We start from the raw sequence: 17,807 nt of genomic DNA on the forward strand, positions 1-17,807 counted from the left end.
ATAAGAGTGTGCACTCACGGCTCAGCCACGACATTGGTCTAAGCGCGACAGCGGTGAGCGGCGGCCATACATTGGAGCGAGACACAGCGATGGGACTTTTCATTCGCACGTATGGCTGCCGCTCACCGCTGTCGCGCATATACCAATGTCGTGGCTTAGCCGTCAGGCCTTACACTAGTGATCGTAGGGCACATTAGCCTATGTTCAAGGTGCAATTGTTTTTGCCACTTGGTGCCAGCTATGAATAATTTGTGCAGTCTAGGAGCCACAGTAACTTTATTCACCTCGTTAAGTACGCAAATGAAGTTCGAAAAACTAAAAATACTGCAGACAAAAACTTGTCTAGGCACAGCAAAAGTCAAAAGTTCATAAAACTCGTTGAATAGGCAAATCAAGTTACAAAAGTTAGAAATGCAGTTAATTCTAAGAGCATTTATTCTGAAAGTTGGGACTTTCATTGAGTAACTTAAAATAGAAAACCGAGAGAACTTTTTTCAATTGGTTCCAAATTTTGTAGAGAATGACACTTAAAACTCCAGAATAAAATTAAACTCTAATTTAAGCAATTATGAGCGAGAGATCTTTCTAGCCTCAACAGTATGTACAATTGTATACGTGTATGACCGCACTAATGGCCTATAGAAAACATTTATCTCTCACTGTCTCTCTTGGGGTTCGAGTTGCCCATGCAAATAGAAATTATCCACCGCTATCCGACAGGTGACCCCTGGGTGGTGCTAAAAGATCAACAACCTGGACGGAACTACTATCTCCTAAAAATATCTCACATACACCATACGATACCTAAACGATAAAAAAACAAGTCTCTCGCAATAACAAAAAGGAGACCATCCTTTTTACGCCAAAAGCAAAGTTACCTTATACAAAAGCTCGAGAAATCCTCACAACGCCGCAAACTTACTATTTTCTGCACCCAGACGGCATGGAGGTTTATTAACATGCATTAATGCCGGTGCCGTACGGCGCGTACACGCACCAAGGGACTCGTGCTTCGAATCCTAATTCCTGTCCTTTAGAACTAAAACAACACGAAACACTTCCAAAACCTTCCGCATATACGACCTTCTTCTCCTAAACACCAGTCGAAATCTTTGCCAGAATACGGGTTTATGATTCTTTGATATGTTGGTAACTTGTGGCGTTCTGATTCTGTGGTTACATTACAAACCTCATCTTCACATAATAAATACCTTACTATTGAATGTAAATATATGTTTTTGTTTACCATTTAGCAGTAACGTTGCCGAATTTATGGAGTACTTAGAACGTAGAGGTATATTGAGACATTTTCGAAGAAATGCTTTTTAGTAAACACATGGTGCTGTGCGGTGGCATGAACCTTGAGCGATTTCATGTACGCTGCCACCTCTGCCTATCCCTTTTTAAGAATACTGACGTGAGTTTATGAATGTAGTTTTGGACTATTAGTCCGCCGGACGTTATCGGCCAGTCAATTACTAACTAATAATGGGCCCCTTGAAATTTAACTGATGATGCACCTGTTATAGTTACAAACATTCATCAGTTTCTATTACTCATATACTTTCGTGGTTTCTATATGACCTGAATAATCTCGAAATTTGAGTACTTCTTGAATACCAACCCATTAGTGAAAAAGTATTCTTAGAAATCCGACTCGTGCAACATTAACCTAGACTCTAGAGAATACATACTATTTTAGAAAGCTTTTTCGGTTTATTTACTCGTGGATGAAGACCGAAACAGGCTTGAGCCAGACACTCTATCTTAGAATACTTGACCCGTTGAAGCCTTCACCAAGTGTATTGTGTTAGGGAAAAGCATTTTCAAATCGCTTTCAGAAGGACTAGAAAAAATTAACGGCGAACTGTCACTGTCGGGAGATAATTGTCATAATTAAGAAATAGGCCACAGGAGATGTTGGAGATGTTGATAGTCTGGTGCTCATAAATACTTTCCTAAACAACGTGCCTTCTTTTTGTGCAAATATGGCTGTATACATTTGCTAGGAAATACTATCTGCCGAGATACTGATAATTTAAGAAGCCGTGTCCCATTTTCGAAGTGGTACCCTTAGATTACAAAAACACAATTGTTTTTAGACTTTTCATCCTTTTGCGAAGGTCTGAATTCCCGGTGATCTTATCTTCACTTAATTCGAGTCGTGAGTTCGAGTCAAATAAAGCTGTTGTCGGGTCTCGGGACTTTATTTAGACACTTGTGTCTCGAGTGAAAATGTATTATGTTTTGTGTTTTATTGAGTGTTGAGAACACTTGCCGAGTGAGAACACGGAAGAGAGAGACGCGTCAGCACTTGCACGGTTAATACAATTTATCGTTTTGTTCTAAATCCGACATAACCCATGTTATTACCATATTATTATATTGTCCACAGAATGACTTGGAGATCATCATTCTCCTTGCGTTATCCCGGCATTCACCACGGCTCATGGGTATCTGGGGGTCCGCTTAGACAACTAATCCCAAGATTTGGCGTAGGCATATCCACTAGTTTTCACGAAAGCGACTGCCATCTGTCCTTCCAACTCGAAGGGTAACTAAACTAGGCCTTATTTATTAGGATTAATCCGGTTTCCTCACGATGTTTTCCTTCACCGAAAAGCGTCTGGGAGATATAAGGTGATATTCATTTGTAGAGATTAAAGTTCTTATTCCTGCATATTATACACATATGTACATCCAGACTCCATACTAATATTATAAATAGGAATGTGTGTGTGTGTGTCTGTTTGTTTGTCCGTCTTTCACGGCAAAACGGAGCGACGTATTGACATGATTTTTTTGAGTGGAGATAGTTGAAGGGAATGAGAATGACATAGGCATATTTTTGTCTCTTTCTAATCCCCCACGTTCCTAAAATGGGGGGTGGAAGTTTGTATGGAGCATTCCGTAATTTTCGAATGTAACGCGAGCGAAGCCGCAGGGAAAAGCTAGTAAAACATAAAATGTAACAAGAAATCGTAACAAAGATTTCTGTTTCTCTCTAAAGTACGAGACAAAGTTGCCTTTTGATGGCAACTTGGTCGGTACAAGAAATTTTGTCGTAAGCTTAAGTAGCAATCTCTTAATTGCTACTCATTTTTATTAAGACTACTTAAAAAGTTGAAAGTTTCACGAGTTGTTCTGTATTAATAAGTAACATTACTAACTCTCAAATTAGTCCTTACACCCTGGCGGGTGTTGTCTCTGCGTGTGTCCCATGATACAGGCAAGGGCAACATCCGCTTGGTGTACCCCTTACATTTCATTAAACTGTCAAAAGGGCCTCTACACGTTGGCTTCGGCCCCGCGCATTCCTCCCATAGGTCCGGAACACCATTTTCCGTGATGGGAAAGAAATATAATGAAATAGATGTTTTAAACATGGCTAAGAACACTTCCGACTAATTCAGCTTTCAAACAAAAACAAACTAAATCTAAATCGGTTCATCCGTTCGGGAGCTACGATGCCAGGATGCCACAGACAAACAGACACACACACAGATAGACACATCAAAATTATAACACCCCGTCGTTTTTGCGTCGGGATTAATAAGGCTTACACAAAATGTTGACGTCAGATTTTTCAATGAAATTTACAGTTAATAAAAGGATTGGCGTCGCTGTACTTGAAACAGTCAAGAGTAACGAGAGTCTGGAAATGTCATATTAAATTCCTGACTTTAATTAAAACACCTACATGTACAGTCAGCAGCAGAAGTTCCGTAACGGGCAAGGTGTTCACAATGATCCTAACACGCTCTTATTGTCTTAAAAATAAGATCGTGTCAAGTTCATTTTGAACACCTTGCCCGCTACGGAACTTCTGCTGCTGCCTTATGTAGGACGATGTCTTGCAGCCTCATCGCATATAAAATCTCCAACATTAACAAGAGTATATAATTTCAAAGATATTTTATTTCTCGCGGGAAGCTATTTTCGCTTGTATCTTTTATCAGTCACTTTTCAACATGTATGGGACGTACATTAATTACGTGAGCTTTAGGAATGGGGGTCAAGACGAACCTCACGTGGGGAAAATATCACGTCTCTTTGTTAATATAGTATAGTGTAAAGACAACAATCACATTAATTTAAAGTAAAACATGTTTTAACAATATTGCAGGGACTAAAGAGCAAATCATGCATACTTCTTAGGGTCACTTGCACCACCAAAAATAAAATTTTATATGGAATCTGATCGTTGACAGCCCACTAAACTTGAGTCAAGCCGCAAGCGGTTGATGCAAGTGGCCCTAGTATTCTATCAAAATCCATGAAAAGACGTAAAATTTCATAAAAAGTACATATAGCCAAACTACGAAATTTTAAAGATTTCACGCGGGTGGGGTTCGAGACAAATTATACGGCACTTCACCAGGGGTGGAGGGAGGTTTCAAAATAACATCAAAAACCCCTCGCGTAATGAATGGAGGCCCCCTCAGTCACTATGAGAGTGACGAGACACGATAAACGATAAAACTGCATATCGTTGTAATTATCGTTCTTTTGTATCGTTTTTATCTTCCCATATTGCACATGGCGTGTAAGGTCAATGCCGACCGTGCGAATAGCCGGTTTGTGCAGCTTGCCGCTCAAATACTTTAGTCTTATTACACGTGTGTGTTAACATCTTGTAGGCTTTTTGTGAACTTGCAATGAAGCAATTTAGCCCTTCCTACGGCAGAATTTATCAAAGAGAATTCCTATTTGAAAATTACTTAATTGAAACAAAAGCTAAAATTCTTGACGCTTTTGATAAGGACTGATGGGAAACGGATCCAGGGTGCTGTGTTTTTTTGCAATTTAGCAATTTTCTGAGTCCCAATATAAAAGTGATTAATGTCTAAACATAGACTTAAATAAACTAATGATCTGTTCTTAAAAGATGCCGTAATTTTTAAGATTATTATGCCATATATCAACAGACCTCTCAGACATCTCATACCTTCAATATCGAAGTTCTATGAAACCGTTACACATGAGCCCAACTCGCGCTTTACCGTTTCCGATTCCCCGTATCAAATCAATGACTAGCCCAGATACCGTAAACGGCTTGGTCATTATCGTACGCCATCTATGACTCAACTTGTGTAATCGAAAACTGACCACAGGTGGAACTTCTTCCTTGGTAGTAAGGTTTAAAATTTGTGTGTACAAATGATTCGGGTTTATATAGACGTTAGCATTGATTGTAATCCTTCTGAGAACATGACTAGTTAATAGTGTAGCGTTTAATCTTGCTCAATGGGGTAAACCAACAGTCATAACTCCATATTTTCTAATGATCCAGGGGAAATATTATTAGTTGTTATAGTGGACCCCAGGCTTCCATGAGCCGTGGCGAATGCCGGGATAACGCAAGGAGGATCGTCCTGATGGAATGGTCCCGGATCTCACAGGCCTGAGAGAGCCAAGTGATTATGAGAGACTAAACTATGGTGTTCCGAAGATCGCTTTTACTTGGGGTATCTAGTATCTACTGGCCTCCATTTCTCCGGCAGAATGTCGGACCAGAGTTTCGATTGACTCACATCTATTTATTTGAGGTCGAGTCTTTAAACCCTTTTCACCACCTTACTATGTCTTTACACGTTGTCAATCTTGCTTTAAGGTAACCTTTGAGGTAAGAGTTTTAAGTTATTCACGGAGTTTCATATTGACCGGGACATATAACCGTGATTACCTCTTTGATTTGTACCCTTGAGGTCTTTTTCAAAGTTGCATATTTTAATTGGATCTTCTTTATGCCCGACATATTTTATTCACACGACACGAGATCTCGTTTCTAGGACTATAAACACCAAAGGAAAATCTTAGCGCTACTTTTATAAAGATCCAGACTTAACGAGCCAAGATAACAAAATTAACTGCTCACTGCACCAAATAAAGAGTCCTAGAAACTCTACCAAAAGCAATAAACTACTTGGCAGTTAATCTTATTCTATTTGCGTCCCGGAATCTGCGATCTGTATCTTTTCCAGGCAGGTCGTAAAGAACGCCATTACTCACGTGTGGATTTATTATCACGTTCTGAGGATTATTTTATAGCGTGGTGGTGGAAAATTAAAAAACCCTAGAGAGTGCTTTTGTTATGTTTTACGATACTCCAAAGGGTGGTCGTACAACGACATTTACTGTGAGGAGCGTGAAGCCAGCACCTAAATTGCGAGAACCAACCAACCAACCACCTAAATTCGGTGTTCAGTTCTTTTAAACGTATTGTCATGTGACCCACGAAAATGTATTATTATTTACCCCTAGCTCAACGAAGTCCTAAAACTTTCTAAAGGAACTCTTATTCCTTTAAGGGATCTCTTCCAGTTAAACCTTCCTTTTTTGTCACCACATTTCTATACATTTTCGGTAACGAAAAAGAAAAGTTTCATACAAACTACCTGGGACATCTTAGGAAACCTAGTGAATCTTGCTCAGCATCATGGACTCTATATCAGCCTACCAATTTTTATCAAAATCGGAGACGTGATCCAAACGTACAAACTTTTCGGAATTACTCAGCAAATTTCTTGCTACTGCCCTGTAAAATATTTTCGTGAATGATAAATCCTAAAGTGATAAATATTCATTCAATCAAATTCGTCCCATCGCGGCACAAAAAAAACGAACGAACTGATACCAAAAGGGATGGTGTGACTTAGCCGTAAAAATTTCTGAGGGTACTGAGGATGAATATGACCCCTGAAATAAAAGAAATCGGAGACCCTTGGCCTACAGTTTTGGTGCTGCCCACAAAAACTGAAGGTGAAGATCCATAAGCCACTTGAGGTCTTGGTAACTTCTCTTTTAGTAAACATCTATTTCCTTCCTATCACGGAACAATGGTGTTCCGGACCTTTGGGAGGCGTGCGCGGGACCGAAGCCCTTTTAACAGTTTCATGAAATGTAAGGGGTACACCAAGCGGATGTTTCCCTTGCCCGCATCATGGGACACACGCAGAGGCAACAGCCGCCAGGGTGTAAGGACTATTTGAGAGTTAATGGAATCTATTAATTATTATATTTATTTATACAACTAGACTAGCTTGAGGATAAATATTCTTACTTTTTTCACCTTGCTCAACAGGAAAATTATAGAGATCTTCTATTAAATGTGAGCTCTGCAAAATAATTAATTGGTAACCTCTGACTATAAATAACAAATAGGCATATTATTGTACATGTACAAGCTTGGATATCACCATATAAAATTTTAAAATTCTCATTATGTCTGATAATGTCGATGACATTTCTTTTTCTCTGTGCATACATATACATACCTACAATCGCGCCTGGATTCCATAAAGGGGTAGGCAGAGCACATGAACTACTCAAGTTTTACTGCCATTCTTTTAAAGGTCTCGATCAAATCTCCACGTTCACGCCTCTTTTGCAGTGACGTCAGGCCCAGCTTCACTAATCTTTCTTCGTAGGAGAGTGACTTTAGTTGTGCGGGAATTTTAGTAAATCTACGCTGCACTCGCTCGATCATATCAATGTCTTTTTTGAAGTACGGATTCCATACTTGAAAACCGTATTCCAGAATAGGTATTATATAGGTCTTGTATATTTTTAGCATTGTTTCAGGAGTAAGGATACGAAAAGCTCTTCTAATTATGTAAACTATCGAGTTGGCCTTTTTTACCATTTTGGAAATATGCGGTTCCCACTTCAGGTCGTTAGACATAATAACTCCCAGGTCTTGTTGGGTCGCAGTATCTGCTAACTGTACATTATTTAAAGTATAGGGCAAATTTGGGTTCTTTTTGTGCATGTGCAGAACTGTGCATTTTGTTTCGTTCAAATTTATAAGCCATGTGAGGCACCAGTTCTTAATTCTGTCCAGGTCTAACTGTAGCTTGCTGTGGTCTATCAGTGGGTTAACAAACAGCTTGGAGTCGTCCGCGAAGAAGCTGAAGTTGGACTTGATGACGGTTTGTAAGTCAGTCACAAATATATTGAACAAGGTGGTTGAGATCACCGATCCTTGCGGAACACCACTCCAGACATCAAATTCGTCAGATACGCTGTCAGCTATTCGCACCCTGAATTTTCTGTCTTTTAGAAATGATTCTATCCATTGTAGAAGCTTTCCCCTTATGCCGAAGTGTTCCAACTTAGCCAGGAGTCTGCGATGAGGCACTCTATCAAAGGCTTTTTCATAGTCTAGGTATATCACGTCGATTGGTTCCGCGTTATCCAGATGGTGAGACCAGATTTTGACACATGCTAATAGGTTGGTGACGGTGGATCTCCTTTTCATGAATCCATGTTGTTGATCGACGATGATATGGTTACTTTCTAGGAATTGTCTTATTTCGTCGTTTATAATCGCTTCCATTAGTTTAACGGCTAGACAAGTTAGACTGATAGGTCTATAGTTATTGGGGTTGAGCTTGTCTCCTTTTTTGTAAATAGGTGTCACTATGGCGTTCCTCCACTTCTGCGGCACGGTTGATGTGTTGAATGATTCTTTCATAATGTGCGTCAGTGGTGGCAGAATAGCTTTACATTTCTTTAGTAGAATCGCTGGAATTCCGTCGGGGCCCATGGAAGTGTCATCGCGCAGCTTTTTCAGTTTGTTCCAGACTAAGTCTTCTGTAATGGTAATGTTACATAAAGATTCCTGAATGCGAGGGCACGCAACTAGAGGTACTGGGTCATTTGACTCCTTAACATAATTACTTTCAAATCGTTTGGCGAGGGCATTTGCTATGTCAACCTCGCATGTTACTGTATTGTCTCCGTCGCGCATAACTCGGGGAACTGAAACTTTAGTAGATAGCTGTTTTCTAATGTACGCGTAAAAAGCTTTAGGTCCGAGGTTTACTATACGGCTTTCATATTCAGCTCTAGATCGCCTAGTTATATTTAGAAGTGAGTTATTAAGTGTCCTGTAGTGCTTGTAATCGTCTTTGCTTCCCGTAAGTAGGTATTTGTCCCATGCTTTTCGTTTTTCCCGTATTTTTAGTTTTATGTCCTTGTCGATCCAAGGTTTAAGTGGTGGCTTGCGTGGTGGTCTCATGTTTGGTGTGTGCTTGTTTGCTACTTCGAGTATGGTGGATTCAAATGTTTCCCACTTACAGTTTGTTGTATTACGCGTTTTTACTAAGTCTAAAATATTGCTTTCATACAAAGCCAAGTCTATACTTCCCGTGTCAGATTTAAAGTAGTTTTTTCTGTTTGTTTTTTTAACTTTACTAAGCTTATTGTTGTTTTCCAGCTGCATTGACAGTAGCAACAAATCGTGATCTGATTTACCAACAGGTGGTTGGTGCTCAACATCTACAATCAGGTTTTCGTCGTTTGTCATGACAAGGTCGAGAAGCGATGATCGATTGCCTTCTCGGTGATTGATATAAATTGCTTTGCACGAACATATCTTCAAACATAAACTCTCTTCTACTTTCACTGTGTTGAATGTTTGTTAGTGGCCAAGTTATCTCACGGTAATTGAAATCTCCCGTAATGATGACGTTTTGTGATATGGAGGCAGAGGTTATTTCACTTAATAATATTTTTTCTTCATATATACAAGAATCATCCGGTCGATAAATGCATGCAAATAGTAGATGGTATTGGTTTAAAGTTATGTCTAGCCATAGCGTATCAATAGACTTCAAGGACGAGTAGCTGGTATTAAACTTAGCTATTACTTGTAGTCCACATACCTCCTGAGCCACGTACACGGCGACGCCTCCGCCTCTCCGGTCACCACGGTCCTTTCTATATAGATCATAACCGGGAATACTCACTAGATTGTTAGGTATATTCGCATTCAACCATGTTTCAGTCACAGCTATGATAATCGGCTTGGGTTTGCATGTAAGAACACGAGCATGAAATAGATCAAATTTTGGTTGTAATGAGCCTAAGTTAGTGTATATGATGATATTGCTTAAAATAGGTAGGATTGTGAAGTTTTGTTTATTATTGCAAGATGTTATTGTTGGGTGGCTTGGTTTTTTGCCAGAGTAATGGCATAAAGGCATAATTCTTGGCAAAAAGGAGTTGAAAGAAAACGAAATTGTGACATTGTAGGGACAGGTTTCTCTGTATTCTATACAAAATCGACTTTTGACATTTGTTTAAAGATTAACGCTGTTATTCATAAACGTAGTTATCAAGCCGATAAAGTTTGTTTGTCCCTTTCTATCACACTTATATGTTGGAAAGGGACAAACGAAAGGAAAAACGACTTGATAACTTTAGTGAACATTTACGAATAAGGGGGTTAAGCTTATAAGAAAGAAAGCTTAGTATAGTAGCTTAGTATAGTATAAGGTATAGATGCTACGAATATTCGGCATAAAGGGCCACTTTGTCAAATTATTAATATTTGGCGGAATACTCTCACATTCATAGAAGATAACTGAATCAAGTAAAAATACTAGTTAAAAGGAATGTATAAATTTTATAATGTTAAAGAAAAATCTTGAAAAGTAATAGTTGCATTTTTTGTACATTGACTTGCCTGTTGTTATCTTTATTGCACACACATAATTGTGAATATAATGTTGTCAGACACATTTTGACAGTAGACAACATGAGTGGGACAGCAATATAACAATATGCATACAATAGAGATAGCAACATTTTGAGTTTGTTATTTTACATGACATACTATAAAATCTGGTACATATCCCAGCAATAAAATAAGCATAAATGCTCCATATCAATGCAATCTCTGATAACAAGCGTGTTCTAACACAAACATGGCTCTACTGATAATTATAGAAATATGATAACCTGATAATGTGTCCCACATTTTATGCTACATGCCAGTACAAACATATTTGCTGCTTGAAGAAATATTATAAACGAAATAGACCACAGGAATTTGACTTTTTTTAATACTTTATTGCACATAATGAAATGAATACAAATGCATTTTCTACCAGCCAACCACTGGCTCAGAAATAAATATTTGTTAGGTGCATGCATTGTGATAGAAAATAATTATCACATGTCACTTTTTATTAACAGGCTACAGTAATACCCCGCTTTACGCGAGATATGAGTTCCAGGGAAAATCGCGTAAAGCGAATTTCGCGTATATTGGAGTCACTTGAATAAGGTATGAAATTTAGAATCCAAGCGAAGTTCATATTTTACTTGAAAAATTACAATTAAATCGCTTGTTTAATGAAACTTTAACAATTTACGCTTAAAAAAACAATAATAAAGTGCTATTTTTTATTAAAAAAACAATCTAATGTTTTCTGAGTGGCTTTTTACTTCCGATCCATCAAATTTTAAAAATCATGTTATAGCAAATCCACACTATACGGGGTTGCATAAAGCAGGGTATTACTGTACTTTTAAACCTGCTTATCAAGATATCAAATTGAATAAATCATTAATTATTGTTTGTCAGCGCTAGTTTAAATAAGAACTGTATTTTTTTTATACTTAACGTAAATATATCCGTTCAAAACTTCTATTTTAATGCCTAAATTCATTATTCTTAAGTACACATTTTGTGGTAAAATTTATTAAATGATTAAATATAAATCGATTTATTTATATCCTCATTGACAAAGTGGTTGGTTAGTCACAAACTGTGGCAACTGTTTACTTAATTTAAAAAGGATTTATATTTTATATGTACATTACATAACCTTGTTTACATAATAGCGTTATCAACTGCACATACACCTACGTATTTTAATGCATTGAACAATGAACACCAAGTAATTACAACTACAAACATTCATATTTATATGGATTATACAAATTTTGTAATTGCTAGTATGTAGTCACTAATAGTGCTGCTTCAATGCCAAATACGACATAAACACGAGTACTATTTAATAGTGAAGCCAATCCACACGAGTGTTTACAAAAAACATAGTAAAATTAGATACAATGCAAATTCCTCGGTCGTAACTTATTCGATAGCGCCCATTTCTTGTCCTCAAAGGTTAAATCTAAAGTACTTACAGTGAATAGAATACGCGTGCCTCCTTTATTTATTAAAAGTCCACCATTAAACGCAATGCATTGACCATTGAGCAAAAAACTCAGCAGTTCACCGAATGATCAAGTCACAGCTGTCTTACACAGTTTGCAGGTTTAAAACAAAGCTACACAGCACTAGTTTATAACCGACACACGCTCCAACAAAAGAAATTGGTAACAATTAATCACAATGAAGGAGAATTCATTCCGACAGCACAAAATCACTCAAATTCCACCCGAGTCCACACTACACCTCACCACCATTACTGCGCATCCGGCAATCGTGGTTTTTGTTAAAGTGACATTAGCAGTGTTGCCACAGTAAGAAAGACAGTTCCCGTAAGAAAAAATATTAAAGAATGGAAAACAATAATTTTAAATACTGTAACATTAAAGAAAAAGATGAAAAGCAAACATTGGTATTGATCACATGGTGTCATGGATGTAGTACATTAAAACCTGAAAAAATGGTACATGATTATGATTATAGAATCCTGAAATTCATGACTTAGGTACTTTATAAAAGAAAACACTTAGGTCATATGGACATGATTGTTTCATTAGAATGGTTTCCACTTCCCAGGAGGCTCTGGATGGTCATCCCTCTGGTCACCCGAAGCCTTGGCAAGGCATTTCGTAGTTTGTGGACTTAACTGCAATAACATACCTGTGTGTACATTTCTAAAATGCTAAAATCCGGATTGATTGATTAATGACTCAACAACGTTGCTCTTCCCATCGGAGAAAAACAACATGAATTCCTAGATTCCTACAATTTCTGGAAATTTGGGTGACTTGCCACACTAAAATTTTATTTTTAAAAGTCCTAATCTATGGAACTGTCATAAACAGCCAGTTACATTTTAACATTATCAACTCTTTTATTTTATAAAATAAAGTAGTAATGGTTTGGTTTACCTGAATATTTAAATAAAATTATTAAAAAGAATTAAACTATTAGAACCTACGATCGTCAAAAAAGAGAAACAAAATTTTCAAACTGTACATTTTTATTAGAAAACTACTCCTCAAAACTGTCACTGTCAAGCTGCTGTCAGTGTCAGTCTGTCACCGATGTCACCATTCTTGGATCGAGCTCGAGCTGCCATACAAATCCATCAATAAACAAAACTGACGTGTACCTACAAAACAATATTTTAAATTAAATCATCAACGTTCATGGTCTTGTAAAAATGGCACTGCCCGGCGACCGCGTACCAGCTGATGGCAATCCGACGGGGAATGGAGATGCATCACAGCCACTGCTTTCGGAGGCTGAGAGTTTGCCACCGCTTTCTGAGCGAGAGGCTTACTTTGTAGCCTTGCGAGTGTGGATTCAGCAAGCTAGGATGTATCAGAACCTGTCATCATGCTTTCCCTACTATATGATGGCTTTTCGAGGCCTTTCTCCAGCTCAAAGCAACGTGCCACTTCTGAATAATAACTATCAGTTTCAAGGGCAACAGTTCCCATTTCAAATGCCGAATCTGCCGCGTAATGCTCCACCCAACCAGCCGCAGCAGGAGACGCTTACACCAGCTGAAGGTATGCATGTGTACTACAATATATTTCTCAGTCAGGGTGCAGCCCTTTTCTAGGTATGAAAGTTTTGATTTTTGGTTAGTAGGTTTATGCTTTATCTGAAATTAAAGATAAAAAACTGTAATTAAAGACAGATGAAAGACAAGCCAATATTTATCTCAAAAGTAAGGGCCCATTCTTTCGAAGCTACAAATTACAAGTGGTAGTCGCTGTCTAATAAGACAAGTTGAAAATAGTCTTATGATGATAACTTGTAACTCTTAGCTTTGAGAAAGGGACCACAGGTGTCCTTGTCATTTTATATGTGTCATTCATAATCTAAATTGTTGTACCTACCTATTTAATCAGTGTCATTTTAACTTTACAGTTATTGCCCGTCACGGAGGCTATGAGTATGTGATCCCCCCACTATATAAGAGGCTAGCGGCAGAGTTCATAGACTTTATGCTGCTTTTCATACTCAAACTCATTGTTACCTTCATAGCTGTTGATATGTTTGAGTTGATGTAAGTATAATCAGTAAATGAAAAAAAAACTTAATTTAAGTCTTAAGCCTAGACCACACAGGAGAGCTTTGAGAAACTGGTGTGAGCAGCGTGAGACGTAACGCGTGTTAGACATTCAGGAAGCAACATTGCTGTGTTGCGTTTGTGACTGCTTGTATGCAATCAAAGGTGGCCTCGGCGGCGCTGTTGGCACGCTCGCTTCACGCCATGCTCTCAAATGCTCCTGTGTGGCGGAGGCTTTAGTATAAGTCATTGGAGATCAGTGTGGCTTAATCTTTAAAACAGGAGTGTCATTGGTTTTAATTCCAGTAATGGATCTGCCACTATTAAGTACTTTTAATAAAGTTAAATCTTATTATTTTTGTACTATGTAAATAGAACTAGTTTCTGTGATGAGTTGATGACTGTTTTATGTTACTTTTGTTGCATTTTTCAGAGATTTGGATAAGTTCGACATCATAAAATTCACGGAACACTATGATGACTACAAGTACGCAATGGAGCTTACATCAGAAATTCTGTTCCTAGAGGTTATATACAGGGTGCTTGTCTGCATATTTGAGGTTTGTACCTACTTTTTGATCCCTTGTTAGTTATATCCTAATTTTTCCCACTCTTCTATTAGCTAGGTCCACACTGACCAAGCATCCTCGCGCTGAAAACATCCCACCCAAGCCTGATTCCCAGAGATGCGATTTATTTGAAATACTTCTATTTAAAATGCAAACAACAATTTGTTTGTTAAACAGCATAATGAATTATTTCAAAAGAAAAGAGAGGTTACAAAAATTAACACACGTTATCCAGATCAACTTGTCCTTCCAAAAATGCACACTGCAATGAAGGGTAAAAATTGTTATGCGATGTGTATTAAGATATTTAATCATTTACCAGAGCCGTTAAGAGATCTGCCAGTCAAAAAATTTAGGGGACAACTATTTAGTTGGCTAGTCCAGAAATGTTTTTATAGTACCACCGAATATTTTAATAATGTAAGTAAGTAGCTTTAGTTAAGTAGTTAGTATTAGCAAGTAAGCTAAAAAATGTAAAATTTGCATGACTTATTTAAGTCTAGATATATGAAACTATATGTTTGACTAAGATCTGTAAACACTATATCTATCGCAAATAAATAATTATGAATTATGAATAAATACAAAATGCAAAATACCTATTTTGTATTTTGCATTTAAATGCCTTTTAGTAAAAAACATTTTGTATTTTATTTGAAATACTTTTTGAGATGTATTTTGCATTTTTAATATGCATTTCAAAATGCAAAATACTTTATGATTAAATTAAGTTTAGCCAACATTACCAGTCAAACAAAATGTGAACAAATGACGCTTGTATTGCCGAATTTGACCGATAGAGGCGCCTGCTAGCCATGTGCGCCTGAGTGACTAGTGTCAATTTGACACTGTCAATGTCAAACGAAAACAAATATTATCTATGGAAACTGACGCCGACGATTTAACGGATTTATTGTTTGCTGGACTGCTGGTGCTGAGTGCTAATGACTGATTTTGATTTAATTACCTACCTACTTTTAAGTGTTGAGTCACACCTCGGACACTGGCGATCAAATATATGAAAGAGGTGCTTTCGTAGCACACATTCTAAGCTCGTGTAGGTGAACGCGTACTATGCTTGTATGAGTGACATATGACAGGTCGACTGTTCGCGTTTTTGACAGGCGGTAACTGTGAGGTAACCGAGAGGGGGTGGGCGGCACTTTCAGCGGGGAGCGGGAGTGGCCATACTGTACGATAGTACTCTTTATTATACTGTGGTTGAGTTATTATTCCTATTGTAAAAATCCTAAGCTATAGAATGAAAATAAATAAAGAGCATTTAGGTGATATAGGTATGAAATATAAGAACTAGATGCACAATAAACAAATTGGAGCCATGGCTCTCTTTTCGTTAGTCTAGTTTTTTTACATTATTTAAGTGAGTAGGTATAATAATACCTAAAAATAGTAGGCGATCAATAAATTCTGTTATGTTATTCACAGAACTTAATTTAGATAGAAGAAACAAATTCATATATTTGTATAGGGGCCGAGCGTGTCAAATTTTGTACTGAAGTTGATTCTTGCCTGTAATTTTAAATATGTCTCAGGCTCTTGATTGTTCATAATTTTTGTGTTGTTGCAATTGAATATCACGTAACGAGGCATTTTTTATGTTTTGGTTGACTTCAACTTACAAAAATTGACGCCCGAAAGCTGCAAGCTGCGAGTAAAGACGGACAACTCAGTGGATTTCACTGAGTTCATTTGACACGCTAAGTAGATACGTTTGCTTGATCTATGGTTATTAATAAATAAAATAACATAACATAATTTATTGATTGCCTACTGATAAATATGACCAAAATGTCATTCATTACTTTCATTAGGTGCCATGTTATTAGACGTTTTTGTTCGGCATTGTGACTCTATTTCTCATGATTATTAATACCGGAAATAAATAAAAATATCTGAGATTTGGTCAAAAGGAATTTTATTTTCAAAAAGTATTTTGAAATTACCTATTTGGTATTTTGCATTTGAAATAGTAAATCTGAAAAGTATTTTGCATTTTGTATTTAAATGCTTTTTTAAAACCATTTTGTACATCTCTGCTGATTCCACTAAGGGATCATTCATAACTAATCTTAACTGAAGGATGACTTCATGGACTGGTTACTTTTGAACTATGAAACTTCACATTAAACAATTTAGTGAACACTTTAATAAAACCGGGTAACTGTATCTTAATTTTCCAGGCATTCTGTCTCTGCGGCAGCGTCGGGCGCACCGGCGGCGCCACGCCCGGCAAGGCGCTCCTAGGCCTCCGCGTGGTCACGGCTTCAGCCGTCATCCCCGTCGAAGGCCGCCCGAGGGAAACTGTCCTACTCTACCCGGGCCGACCTCTATCCTTCCTGCTTGCACTAGTGAGATCTCTCATGAAGAATTTCTTGATATCTCTCCTGTTCCCGCTGTGTGTGGTGTTGTTTGTGTTTAGACATAATCGTACGGGGTACGATTTACTGTGTGGAGTGATTGTAGTTGAAGAGAATATGTTCCCTAGGAGACGACATGCGCCATAAAGTTTTTTGTTGAGTATTAAAACGAATAATGGCCTGTTTACACGGTGCGGGAAATCGCATGCGATTTTATTACCCTGAGGACGGTTGAGGTTCCGTCAATTCAGTCGGCCGATCCAAGTCAGCAATGTAATGAAACTCGCACCTGAGGCCTCGTAATGTCTAAATAAACCTTAAGAGTCATGGCTTACGGTAAATTTAATAGATAGATACCACTAGATACAAAAGTGGCCCATTTATATTACTCTTCAGTGTAAATTGAAGGAAAAGGATAAGCAAGAGTTCAAAGGCTAGCGGTTTATGCATGCGCGGATCCAGTTAGCCTAGACCCCCCCTAGCCTTAGTTGCCTAGGTTGGTCATTCAAATAGACCACGTGACACCCCCCCCCCAGCGTTATATGTCTGTGGTTTTGATGGAAAAAACAAATCATTAACCTGTTGAGTCCAGTAATCTTTTGTTTTGTTTCCGAATTTGTAACTCAGTGTTACTCAATAAGAGTCAAAATGAATATTAGAATATGTACAAACATGTGTACCTACAGGTACACAAGTGTTTATTTTTTACAGATACAGAATATATTATCTCGACGACCGGTCTGGCCTAGCGTGTAGTGACCCTGCCTGCTAAGCCGCGGTCCCGGGTTCGAATCCCCGTAAGGGCATTTATTTGTGTGATGAGCTCAGATATTTGTTCCTGAGTCATGGAT

General features: G+C 37.9%; 2 protein-coding genes across 6 annotated transcripts in view; one reads left to right on the plus strand and one right to left on the minus strand.

The window, feature by feature from the left end:
- LOC125225094 (beta-arrestin-1) overlaps positions 1-12,258 on the minus strand; it is a 153,839-nt gene extending 141,581 nt beyond the window's left edge. For 4 of the 5 annotated variants that reach the window (XM_048128636.1, XM_048128634.1, XM_048128635.1 and 1 more), the window contains exon 1: positions 11,941-12,258. The gene's annotated coding sequence lies outside the window, so the exon portion shown is untranslated. The remainder of the gene's footprint in view (positions 1-11,940) is intronic. The other variant, XM_048128638.1, reaches the window with a different exon arrangement.
- A 791-nt stretch (positions 12,259-13,049) lies between these two features.
- On the plus strand, positions 13,050-17,807 carry LOC125225471 (protein FAM8A1). Its single transcript, XM_048129211.1, has 4 exons — positions 13,050-13,503; positions 13,868-14,006; positions 14,443-14,569; positions 16,780-17,807. Exons 1-4 carry the CDS (start codon positions 13,152-13,154, stop codon positions 17,101-17,103), a joined length of 942 nt encoding a protein of 313 aa, XP_047985168.1. The 5' UTR covers positions 13,050-13,151; the 3' UTR covers positions 17,104-17,807.

The sequence above is a fragment of the Leguminivora glycinivorella genome, chromosome 4 (assembly GCF_023078275.1).
Source record: "Leguminivora glycinivorella isolate SPB_JAAS2020 chromosome 4, LegGlyc_1.1, whole genome shotgun sequence".
NCBI classification, from domain to species: Eukaryota; Metazoa; Arthropoda; class Insecta; order Lepidoptera; family Tortricidae; genus Leguminivora; species Leguminivora glycinivorella.

What these genes read in the sequence shown, in the direction of transcription:
- LOC125225471 (XM_048129211.1), top strand. Translation starts at nt 13,152, where the DNA reads ATGGCACTGCCCGGCGACCGCGTACCAGCTGATGGCAATCCGACGGGG. An exon ending in GTTGATATGTTTGAGTTGAT is followed by an intron (nt 14,007 to 14,442) that starts GTAAGTATAATC and finishes TGCATTTTTCAG; the next exon opens with AGATTTGGATAAGTTCGACA. An exon ending in TGCTTGTCTGCATATTTGAG is followed by an intron (nt 14,570 to 16,779) that starts GTTTGTACCTAC and finishes TTAATTTTCCAG; the next exon opens with GCATTCTGTCTCTGCGGCAG.